At 61.5% G+C, this 12312-nt stretch overlaps 1 protein-coding gene and 1 long non-coding RNA gene across 9 annotated transcripts in view; one reads left to right on the forward strand and one right to left on the reverse strand.

Moving 5' to 3' along the window:
• The window catches only part of MCF2L (MCF.2 cell line derived transforming sequence like), a 97379-nt gene that overhangs the window by 65047 nt on the left and 20020 nt on the right, over positions 1-12312 (reverse strand). For 3 of the 8 annotated variants that reach the window (XM_070471379.1, XM_070471375.1, XM_070471374.1), the window contains exon 1: positions 8997-9080. The exons of 4 other annotated variants lie outside the window; for them this stretch is intronic. In XM_070471379.1, the coding sequence (XP_070327480.1) occupies positions 8997-9075 (79 nt within the window). In that variant the 5' untranslated portion in view covers positions 9076-9080. Of the gene's footprint in view, positions 1-8884; positions 8969-8996; positions 9081-12312 lie in introns of those variants that run through there. One more of the 8 variants, XM_070471383.1, reaches the window with a different exon arrangement.
• Positions 9038-11961, forward strand: LOC139036304 (uncharacterized). The gene is made up of 2 exons (XR_011489029.1): positions 9038-9125; positions 10349-11961. It is a non-coding gene; the product is annotated as an uncharacterized lncRNA (long non-coding RNA).

Here is a 12312-nt window from a genome sequence, read left to right on the forward strand (position 1 = left end):
CATGTGTCAGAGCCCTTAACTGCCCCTCGTCCACCCTGATCTGAGCGCCGGCGGGTAGAGGGCAGAGCACAAGCGTCTCCCGTTAACCAGGAACCCAGCAGCTGCTCTGGCCACATACCCGCCCCTCCCCTGCCCCCGGGCAGACCTCCGCACTCACAGCCAGCCCTGCTCTGCACAGACGGGACCCTGGGGCCCCCACTTCTGAGAGAGGTGCCCCGGGGCCTCACTGCCCCGAGGGGTCCCTGGAGCACCAGGTCCGCCTGTCCTGCCCCGCGCCTGGAGTCGGGGGCAGACTCAGCCCCCAGCCTCCCCTCCCTGCACAAGGCCTCCAAGCATCAGGTCAGTTCAGTCCTCCCAGGACTGGGGGGTCCTGGGCACCCCCAGCAGCCAGGGTGCAGATCCCCAAGGCCAGGGCCCGTCCGGTCAGGTGACTCGGGACCCCCCCACCGTGTGGAGTGCCCGGCGCACAGCAGACTTGGGAGGAAGACGGGAGAGGCTTGCTGCGCATGCATAGCCCTGGGGCCAGGTGGGACACACAGGCCCCCGGTGACAGCCCCCAGCCCCGAGTCAGTGCAGGAGTCAGCAGACTCCTGGCAAAAGGCCCTGAGTCGTGGGCATGGGTGGAGCCAAGCGCAGAACCACGGCCACAAGCCGTCAGTGAGGGGCTGAGTCCACGGGCTGAGCCCTGCCTGGGGCTCCCGATGTCCTCCCCAGACCCTCCCTGCCAGCGCCCGGTGAGGACGGCCCTGCCGGAGTGGGAGAGGACGCGGCCCGAGGGGCGGCTCTGACCTTCGCTCCGACGCCCTGCAGACACGCGGGCGTCTGGGCACAGACTCCCCCCGAGCGGCCCCGCGGTCGGCACCGCCCTCTGGCTCCCCGACCCTGAAGGAGGCAGGGGCTCCAGGCCAAGGGGTAGGACAGAGAAGTCAGCCCAGGGCCGCCCTGCCCCTGCCGCAGCCAGCATGAGCCTTCTTCCCGCGTCCTCCCCAGGGTGCTCCCGACCGGAGTCTGGGGCCCTGGACCAGAGGGCAAAGTAAACCGAGGAAGACCGCTCCAGCCTCAGTCCGGGCCACCGACACGGCGTCTCTAGCCCACCTTCCCTAACAGGCTTAGGGTGGCACACAAGTTTTGTAAAAGAAACATTCAGAGAGTCGCCGCCCACCAAGGGCCCCCCATGCCCGTGGACAGGGCCACCACGTCCCGCCTCACCAGGCTGCCGGTGCCTCGAGGCCGCCCAGCGACGCCTCCAGCGCTGCAGCAGCGGCGGCAGGTGGAGCCAGCGCCGGGGGGCCCCCTGGACTCCGCGGGAAGCTCCCCTCTCGGCCATGGTCCCGAAGGCTCCCCACCGAGGAGGCGGCGGCGGTGGCTCCCGGTCTCCAGCCCCGGATCCCCCGAGGGCTGCCCTGCAGGGCTCCGCGGGGGACGCTCGAGAGCTGGGCTGACCCCGGGACGCGCTGAGCCGGGCACATGGCCCTGGGAGGCTTCGGGGCGACGCGCGCATCCAGGCTGCGGCCCCCAGAATGCAGGGCACTGACAGGCCGTGGAGGAGCGCGGAGGACACGCCTGCCGGTCCGAGAGGGGCTCCGGAGGCGAGCGAGGCTGTCCGCTTCAAGTCCTGGGCGTTTCCTTCCTCCTTCCTCGGGGGTGGGCTTGTGTGCGGAGCTCCGGGCCTCAGGGGCACGGAGTCAAAACCCTTCCAAGCTCAGGAAGCCTCGAGTCCAAACAGCAGGAGCGGGAGGGCCTCAGGGGATGCGGCCGGGCTCTGGAAATAAACCGGCAGTTCCGCCGCACGGCACTGCAGCTTGCAGAGAGGAAACCGATCGCGGCTTTGTTTGGCCGGCAACACTTTCCACAGAGCGGCTCCGAGCCTGCCCCTCGACGAGGCCTTGGGGTAGCCCCGAACTGTCCCGGGGCGCAAGCTGCACCAGGCACCCCGGGAGCAGCTGGGCCTCCCTTCCTGGGGCCTTGGTTCACCTCCTCGCATGGGCGTTCCCAACACAACCAACCCCGAGTTGGACCAGACGCCATCCACACTTGCATCTTTTCACTGGCTTCCCGAGAGGCTGGCCCAGCTCACGATCCGAGGAAACAGATGGTGCATTTGATGTGGCAAGTCTGGGATGCAGGCCACCCCAAGACCAGGGTGCAGGGCCTTGGGGCAGCTGTGTGGAAATGGTCCCCGCGGCCCACGGGGGCAGCCCCCACGGGCTCTGGGACCCACGGTGAGCACGACCCTGAGCCGGGTCCCTCCCCGTGTGTGTGCCATTGCCCCAAAGAACCCTGAACTCCAGGGATCGGGCCGGTGAGTCAGGACGCGCACCCACGCAGACAGTTCATGACGGGACATAGGCCTTCTGCCCAGACGCTGGGGTTAACTCACTGTCTCCTAAATACTTGAATGTGTTTTAAAGGTGTTGCTAACTAAACTCTTCCCCAAAGTCAGCTCTGTGTGGGACCTCAGTCACAACCAGCGGGTTTCTGTCCTGCACGCTCACAGCCTCGAATCCCGAGCATCTGAGATTCTGCAGGACTTCCCCAGCAGCCGGTGGGTACTTCCTCCCCAAGACCCCGTGAAACATCAGAGACACCCGGGAGCCAGGACTTCGCGCAGGATGCTGGCCACCCTCCTGTGCGAGCGGCCGGGGACACTGACGGCCGCTTGAGAACCAGACTGGCGCTGCTGGGCCCAGGGGTGTACGTCATACAACAGGGCCTCAAATTACCAGGAAATGCCTATCAACATGTGGGAGCAAGTTAAGGCTTTTGGCAGTAATACAGGCAAGCTACTCACGCCAGGGGAGTGGAGGGTCACTCGGTGCCGGCCTGATGCCAAGTGAGACGCTGGGGGACTGAAGGGTCAGTCCTTCCAGGGTGCAAGTGGGCTGGGAGCAGTGCCGACTGAGCCTGTGGACCACGCTGGGAGCGGTGCAGACCGCCTGCCCCTCGTCTTCTCAGGCACGTGCACACAGTAGGCTTCCCCGTGGGGCCGGCGGGTTCCCGGGAGGCCAGAACATGGGGGAGCGACCTGAGCGGCCCCGGCCCCCGGCCCTGCAGGGCACGGGTGAGCACCCCCTCCCACCTCGTCCCTCCCAAGCCTTCCCTCGAGCGGGCGCCCCCGCTGCACGGGGCGAGAGGCCCACTCTCCTGGCCGCCCGGCAGGCACCGAGGTCCGCAGGGGCCACCCCGACGGCCTTCCTCCCCGCCCACTCAGCTCGTCCCTGGCTCCACTCTCGGCCACAGCCCGGGTCCCACCTGGCAACGGCTCCCAAGGCCGCCGGGCAGCCAGCCCCTCCTAAATTGCTCTGCGTTTAGTAGGGGTCTTGAGGGGCAACGCTTCCTGTCACTTCCAGGGACATGTCTTCCTTCGAACAAAGGAAGCTCTGGGGCTGGATGATGGGGGTAACCTCGCTATGGCTCCAACACTCGGAGGCTTCTGTAACCCGGAATAAAGCCATCCGTGGAGAAACAGATCTGTAGGGCCTGGGACTGGTTACTCTTAACAAGCTTTTTAATTGATATGCTTACTTTCTTTAAATAAAGGATATGGCACAACCGACGGACCAACCACGACGACATCTGGAGATGATGCCCGGGTCATCGGAGAAGGCCATGGCGCCCCACTCCAGTGCTCTCGCCTGGAAAACCCCATGGACGGAGGAGCCTGGTGGGCTGCGGTCCACGGGGTCGCACAGAGTCGGACACGGCTGAGCGACTTCACTTTCACTTTCATGCATTGGAGAAGGAAATGGCAACCCACTCCAGTGCTCTTGCCTGGAGAGTCCCAGGGACGGGGGAGCCCGGTGGGCTGCCGTCTGTGGGGTCGCACAGAGTCGGACACGACTGCAGCGACTCAGCAGCGGCAGCAGGGGCCCAGGTCACATGAGTGAGTGCGTGCTCAGTCATGTCCCACTCTTTGCGACCCCCAGGACTGCAGCCCGCCAGGCCCCCTGTCCATGGGACTCTCCAGGCAGGAGCACTGGAGCGGGTGCCAGGCCCTCCTCCAGGGCATCTTCCTGACCCAAGGACTGAACCTGCGTCTCTGGCATCTCCCGCGTTGGCAGGTGGATCCTTTACCACCAGTGCCACCTGGGTCTTAAAACACTGACAACAATGATAAGGTGATTCAGATCCTCCCTAAGCTATGTTTGCAAAACTCTTTCAAAGACACAGGTTGGGATGTGGCTGGGTCAAATTTTATGTAAAGGTTTTCGTTTGTTTCCTTGGGAGCAAGCAGGCCGCCTGTGAACCACTCGGTTCTGACACTGATCATGGTGAGTGACAGTCACGTCCGAGGACTGCGCCCGGTGAAGCTTCGGATCCAGACAGAACCTTGCTGTCCACTCCACGAGGTGCTGGCCTGGCCTTGGTTCTGCTCCCTAAGCGTCCAGGAGTGACTGAAGGAAAGGGTCCGTAGGAACATGTGACCCTGTCAACAGTAATGGAGGGTTTCAGACAAGAAGACAGCGAGAATTCTAGTCCTCTCAGAACTGAGGTGGACAGTTACAAGGCCGTAAAGCCATGGAGCCCCACCATCTCTGCTCATTCAACAGCCTTCTGTATTTTGTTATCATTCAAATACCAGGGCTTCCCTGATAGCTCAATTGGGAATGAATCTGCCTGCAATGTAGGAGACCCTGGTTTGATACCCTGCCTGCAATGTAGGAGACCCTGGTTTGATACCCTGCCTGCAATGTAGGAGACCCAGGGCTTCCCTGATAGCTCAATTGGGAATGAATCTGCCTGCAGTGTAGGAGACCCTGGTTGCTTCCTGTCGGGAAGATCCGCTGGAGAAGGGATAGGCTACCCACTCCAGTATTCTTGGCCTTCCCTGGCAGCTCAGCTGGTAAAGAATCTGCCTGGAATGCGGGAGACCTGGGTTCATCCCTGGGCTGGGACGATCCCCAGGAGAAGGGAACAGCTACACACTCCAGCATTCTCTCTGGAGAATTCCATGGACTGTATAGGCCATGGGGCCGCACACGGCTCGGTCGGACACGACCGAGCGACTTCACTTTTCAAATATCAAACGGCATGCTCCCCTTAAGGGTTCAGGAACCAAGAATTCTAAACGAACAATTCTGTTTTAAAGACAAACATTCTCACAAAAGGAAGGTCACCTGAAGGGCCCCAGTTCACCACAGCTCATATCTTTCCCCGGAAGTCATCATTTGGTGACATGTTAGTACCAGTTCTCCCCTTTGGGGAAAGAGTGCCACGGCCACGCAGGACGAGGATGGGGAACTGGCCCTGCTTTGGGATTGGACTTGCTTCTGTCACAGTTAATGACTGAATAAAGAATAAGCCCAGAACGTTCGCTGACTCCATTTAGAGACACAGAAGGCATCTACTCTCTGAAGCAGAGAAAGAATGATCAGCTCTTTTTCCAGCTTTACACTTTCCTGGAGACTCCTACCTACAGCTGGACTTCCTTGCACACGTGTACGTCTGTGGATCTGAGCCGAGCAAGGGCTCCAGGCCGCAGGCTCCCTCCCTGGGCGTGGGGCCTGGATGTGCGCTGGGCGCCCTCCAGGACCGGCCCAGCTGCCTGGATCACGGGTGTGGTCCTGGCTCCCTGAGGCCCCCCCCACACACACACTTCTCACTCGCTGGGAGAACCCCCGCCTCGCATCCCTGGGAGGTTAGTCGAACAACAGTTAATAGCGTGTAACGGTGGCAGGGACAGTGAGCCAGGTGCCCGCCCGCGTGAGCTTCTGTGACATCAACCCTGGAGGCAGGAGCTCTCGTGATCCACTTCACAGATGGGGAGACTGAGGTTCCCCTCCTGTGGGGGGGAGGATGCCCACCCTCTCACCTGCCCTCCTGCCTTTAAACCAATCACCTGGATGACTTTGCTTCAGCTGAACTTTTCATAAGCTCAGGCAACTGTGGTCTTGGTGATGGGATGAGAAGACCCTGGGATTTGGGCAGGATGGGAGCATCAAACACCAGCTAGGCCGCTGAGCAGCCTGCAATTGAAAGCCTGAATACAGCTTCCGGAGGACACGCCCGTGGGATGCCCGGGTTCTTAAAAGGAACGCAGCGGACACGTGACTACCACGAACCCAGATGCTGCTGGACAAAGGTCCCGGGATGGCATCCCAGCCCAAGAGGCCGGCTGAGCAGCTGGGACGGCAGCTGGAATTAGTTTCTTGGTGAAGTTGGTGTAGAAGATGGGAAGACCGATGATGCCAGACCAGCAGGCCAGTGTCCCTGCTGCACTCGAGCTGAGGGATGAGGCAGCCTCGTCACTCACGCCCAGTACTTGTCCCTTCAACACGCAAAGAGCCAGGAGCTGCGAGTCCTCACTGGGTGGAGAAGGAAATGGCAACCCACTCCGGGATTCCTGCCTTAGAAATCCCATGGACAGAGGAGCCTATATTCCATGGGGTCGCAATAACTAGACATGACTGAGCGACTGTCTTTTCATCCATCCATGCCTCCATCCATCCATCTGGACGGTGAAGCATGCATGTTACCACATGTAAAGCAGACGGCCAGTGCGAGCTCCATGCATGAAGCTTGCATCCATGCATGTCGGGGGCCAGTACTGACTGCTCACGGCCGACCCCTGGAGAGGGGACACCAGGTTCAGGGACCCTTCTGCTAAGTGGTTCTCCAAGCCAGGCTCCTGGACTGGCACCAGAGGCATCACCTGAGACCTTAAAACCGCAGAGCTCAGGCCCCCGACTTCCCGGATCGGAGGCTCCAGGGACGCCCGGGAGCCGGGACGACTCCCTCCGGAAGGTTCAGACGCTCTGGTCTGAACCACTCTTCTGCGTCAGGGAGAGGCTTAATGGGCTCCATCCACTAGCCTTTCTGTCTCAAACGTCACTCTGTCACCACTTACTGCGAATCTAGGGAGAAAACCAACACAATGGCAACGCTGGAAAAGCAGCCCACTGCCCAGAAGGGGGGCCTTGGCCATGGGAAGAGCTCCTGGCCTCGTGATTCAAGAGAGAGAGGGAGAGCTCAGAGAATGTAAATTCCCAAGGTCAGCAGCCTCACAGACCACACAGGCAGCAAGCTTCATCCCCCGCTCAGGTGGACTAGCCCGATGACGTCCTGGAGGGGGAGCGACAGCACGCCCGGGGCTGAAATCAGGGAGCAGAGGGTCCCTGTGGCGGATGGAGAGCAGGTCCCGCCGGCCCAGGGTGGGCCATGCAGTCCAGCTCTGTGCACCTGGGAGGCCCCGGCGCCCAAGCCTCAGCTCCAAGTCCATCCGCACCCCACCCCTGCCCTGAATCGCGACAGCAGCGTCCAGGTGACCTCCAGTCAGAGCCGTTCCGCTACACGGGGGGCTTCCTCTGCAGCAGTGCTGGGGAGGCAGACCCGAGCTCCTGGGGGGCGCATGGCGGCCCCGGGGGGGCCTGTGTGACGCGCCCTGCTTGGCAGGCGGCCCTGTCAACACCACATGACACTCAGCCCCAGCTGGCGGCACCTCCCCCGTCGCAGGAGCGGCAAGTGGGCTTGCGCGGAGGGAGGAGGCGGGTCCTCCCCCAACCAAGCAGACGGTGCTCACCAGACAGGCGTTTACCTGGGTTTCAGAGTCTCGGCGCGAGGGGAGCCATCGGAGCACCGGTGTGTCTGAGGACACAGCAGAGAGCCGGGTGGCAGTCTGCAGAGTTCGGGGGTGCCCAGCACCACCCCGCTTCTGGAGGGCAGTCTCCGCACCATCAGAGTGCACACGCGTGTCCCCGGCTCACCAGGGAGCCTCGGGCCCTGAGACCCAGGGATGACATCACCCCTTGGACCAGTTCCCACTGCCCTGTAATCTCGACTCCAGCCCAGCGCGGGGGTGCGAGGAAGCCTCCCTCCAGGACGAGCGGGCACCCGGTCTGCACCCCTCACCTCAGCCACATGCCCCACAGCAGGACTTGCGCGTCAGACCAGGGAGCCACCCCTCTGAGAACAAGGGGCAGACGGCAGAGGGGCTTTATGTGCTTTTGACCCACTTATCACAAATCCAGTACTTTCAACACCAAAATCACCATTAAACACGGAACAAGCCCCAGGGTCCCAGACCACCACACGCAGTATGTTCACACTGACCTCGCCACTGCTCTGCTCTCAAATCCGCTGGGTCTCGTGCTTATGATAGAGGGGTAGGAGAGGCGTGTGTTGGGGGGGGGGGGTTACCACACCTAAACCAAGTGACTGATCACACCTAACCTCTCGGGAAAGTGTTACTTAGATGATGAGGCAACAGTCTGTGACGCAACACAGCAACGTCAGGAAAAATCTGGCAGCTCACTTTTAATGGTGTACAACCATCTCCTCTTCATTTCAAGGAGAGCCCGCCCCGGCTGATGGGGCCCTGCACACGCTCAGGAAAGCTCAGAAGTGACCGAAGAAGGCAGCACCCAGCCCGGCCAGAGCATGGCCCTCCCGAATCCAAGCAAATGCGGCCGAACTCCTCCTCAAAGCTAATTGTGACTCGTCCTTTACTCAGTACAGAAAACAGCATCCGATCAGCCATCTCCCTCTCCACACCCAAGCTGCGTTCCAGCATCTGTCTTAGGTTCACATCCTATTTGGTGGAGAAAGACCTCCCTGATGGATCGGACCCTCCCTCCTCAAAACGAGCTTCGACGCCCCCTCGACCCCGCCGCCCCCAGCCTCACACCAGCTCAGAAAGCCCCGGGATCACGTTCTTTTCGAGCCACAAACACGTTTGCCGTCTCCACTGTGACTGCAGCACGCGCAGCCCAACGCAGGCTGAATGAGCAGATTTCAGATCAGGCTCCACGTACACACCTGCGGTCACCCAGAAAGCCCATCACCAATCCGCCATCCTGGCCACCTTCCTAGGCGGAATAAAATCGGGCTGACCGGCCAAGGAGCCTGTCAGCTTCCAGGTCAGAGCCGTCATTCCCTGTCCTGTTACCTCTGCTTGGAAAAAGAAACGCAGCCTGCCACAGAGAAACCAGGCGCGTCTCCCGAGACTCGGCACACGATGTCAAGCTCAACAACGGGCTCGGGCCGGCGGCTCCTCCTACCAGTGCGCTTGGAAACCGCGTTCAGTCTCTGCACCATTTCCTCCAGGGCCATCTCTTCATGTCTCAGCCAGAACCTCATTCTCCGCAGCGCAGAACGGTCCTGCAGCCCCGGCTTCCTCTGCACCAGAGGTGCTTCGGGGGAGGGGTGGCGCTGGGGAGGGGGCCCCTGCCGCGCCGCCTGCCCCGGATTGGTCCCGAGCCCCGCCGAGGGGGCGTGTGGGGGGGCTGCTCGGCGGAAGCGGAAGCGGTGCGCGCCCCGCGTCTCTCCGCAGCCACCTGGGCACCCAGCGAGTGCACCCCCGCGCGGCGAGCGAGGCATTCCACAAGTGCACCCCTGGGTGGTCACCCGGGGCCCCCCGCGCGCACCCGCGGATCCCTCGACAGTCCCGCGCGCGCTCCCCCGCGCCGACCTGGGCGCTCGGCCAGTGCACCCCGCGGCCACCTGGGAGCCGCGCGGACCGGCGCAACCCGCCGGGACCTCAGCCCGCAGCCCGGACCACCCCTCCAGCCCCGGGTCTCTGCGCCCTCCCCGGAGTGGAGCGGGGAGCCGCGGGGGCGCGGATATGGAGCCTGCCCCCCGTTACCTCCGGCCGCCCCCGGGCAGGTGCAGAGGCCGCAGCAGCCGGGCGCGCGCTCCCCGCGCCGCCGCATGTCGCCCGCGCCGCCCTCCGCGAACGGGTCGGTGGGTTCGTGGTGGTCCGGTGGCCGCCGCCTGCCCAAGGACGCGAGGCGCAGGAGGGAAGCGCGCGCCCAGGCTCCGGCCGGCCATGCTTGGCACGAAGCCACCCAGTGCATTCTATACCAGGCGCCCTGCAGAAGCCAGTCATGCGTGTGCCCGGGCCCAGCGCCACTCCCCTGGGAGGCGCAGGAACCCTGCGTGGGCCCGACCCTGACTGGTGTCCCCCACCGGGGGCTGACCTTACAGAGCGACTGTTTGAGGAGCAGGTGCCTGGTTCCATAAGTGGTTTGGGAAATTCAAGTGGGCAGCTCATGTCAACACAGGGTGTGCCCACATCCCAGTTGGGGGGTGGTTTGGAGAGGAAGGTGGCAAGCCCCCAAGGGCTTGTTGACTCCTGATGTCCAGCAGCACTACGCCCCTCTGTGCTGCTCTGGCTGACCACTGTTCCCTTCATCCAAGGTTCCCACTCACTGGCTTTCAGCTTCCTTCCTCTCTGTGCCCTGGAGCACCCCGCTCTGGGGCATTTCAGGGGCCAAGAGCTAACACCACGGCTTCACGGTTGAGCCTGCCGGCCTCCGTGCCCGGATGTTTGCTCGAACGGCCCGAATGTCATTTTGAGGGTGTTCTGTCGCTGAGGTGAACGTGCAGACCAGCAGGTCACCCTCTGTTGCAGGTGGGCCTCGCTGAATCAGCTGAAGAGGAAAAGACTGATGTCCTCGAGGCAGAGGGAATTCTGCCGCCATGAGGGCCAGACTCCGGCCTTCCCGGTTCCCACCCTTTGGCTGCACTGAACGCCTCAGACTTACGGCCTCCACAATCCCCTGACCCTCTCTCCCTCCCTCCTTCCCCCTCTCACTGAGTCTGTATCAAACCTTTACTCTCTCTTTATATTATAGCACACTTGGCATGATCTTGCTACAAAAGTCATTTACTATTGACTGAAGTGTAGCTGTCGTCACAATCCCATCAGATGCTATGGAGCACTTCTAGTGTGTTCCAGGGACCCTCCTAAGTAGCTTTCCTGGTGTGAACTGATGGAATCTTCACAAGGACCTAGGAGGCAGGCACTGTTTCTACCCTGTTTCATAGAATAAGGCACAGAGATATCCAGTAACCTGCCCAGGGACCCAGAGAGGTGCTGGAGGCAGGGTTAAAACTCGGATGTGTATAAACACAAATCTGAAAGCAGGGTTTGCTTCAGGGAAGCACCGTCATGCATCAGTTGGAACGTCATCCCCCAAGTCTCTTACAGTTCAAAAAAGGACAGTGAGCTAACGGTGCAGACCCCACCCCGCAGAGAGAGGCTTCGCCTGAGTGTCCCAAGGGTGCGGGCTCGTCTGCGTCCCTGCTGGGCCTCCCAGAGAGCAGAGGCGGTGTGGCACCCAGGTGGCAAGGCAGAGTGCAAGATGATCCCTGGCTACCGAACACATCCTCTTAGCAACCGTTCCGGAAAGTCAGCCTGAAAAGGAGGAGAGAAATAGGAGAGCTGAAGGGTGCAGGTCGGGTCCGAGGTGGGGGCGCTGGGGGAGGCGGAGACATGCCTCCTGGGAGGAAGCAGCTGCTGCCCGCCAGGCTGGGGTGCAGCTGCGTCCTGCACCAGCGGATCCCGCGTGGGGCCGGGGCCTGTGAAGCAGGGAAAAGCGGACGCTCTGAAGGAACCTGCAGCCTTGGACAGGCAGCTTCACCTGTGACCGCACCTATGAGCCAGGGCACGGAGCCGGCGTCCGTCTGAGGAGGGCATCCCGGGCATCTCAGTACACGCCTGCCTCTCCCGGGCATCTCCCCCTGGGTCCTGCTGAGCAGGCTGTGGTGGGTGGGTGGGGGGGTCCCTTCCCCCCAGGGGCCCCCAGGATAAGCCCCTGGCAGCTGCCTTTTCTAACTCAGGGCCAAAGATGCAGACAGAACATTCAGAAGACAAAAGGCAGGATCCACCTGGCCTGCTGGGAGAGAGACCAGCTGTGGGGCGGCCAGGACTGAGTGTGAGGACTGCTGGGTCATGCTCAATGCTGCGGATGTCAGAGACCTGACCAGGGGAGGTACCAACTCACAGCTGCCAGAACAACCTCATCAGAAAGATGGGAAGACAAGTGCTGTACGGAGGCAGAAAAAGGGAGCCCCCGTGCAGTGTTGGCGGGAATGTAAATCCGTGCAGCCACTATGGAAACAGTAAGGCGATGCCTCAAAAACCTAAGGACTGCCATATGATTCAGGAATTCCATTTCTGGGTGTTTTCCAAAAAAAAAACAAACCACATTAATTCATAAAAATAAAAGTACCCTATGTTAACTGCAGCACTATTTACAATAGCCAAGAGGAATCTAAGTGTCTGGATGGATGAATGGACAGATAAGGTTTGGTGCACACACATGGTGGAATAGTACTCAGCCATAAAGCAGAATGGAATGTAGACGCTAGCAGCGTGCAGGGACCCTGGGGGATGATGCTGAAGTGCCGGGCTCCGGCGCACAGCGTGGGGACCGCCATCGTCAACACTGCACCATGAGGGTCAACCTCGCTGCGAGGTAGGTGGTGAAGTTCTCCCCACAGCGGGGAAACAGTAACTCGCTCGCTGTGGTTCTCACCGACACACATGTGTCGCGTCGTCACCTAAACTCACAGGATGCAGAAGCCAATTCA

The sequence above is a fragment of the Odocoileus virginianus genome, chromosome 8 (genome assembly GCF_023699985.2).
Source record: "Odocoileus virginianus isolate 20LAN1187 ecotype Illinois chromosome 8, Ovbor_1.2, whole genome shotgun sequence".
Classification (NCBI taxonomy): domain Eukaryota; kingdom Metazoa; phylum Chordata; class Mammalia; order Artiodactyla; family Cervidae; genus Odocoileus; species Odocoileus virginianus.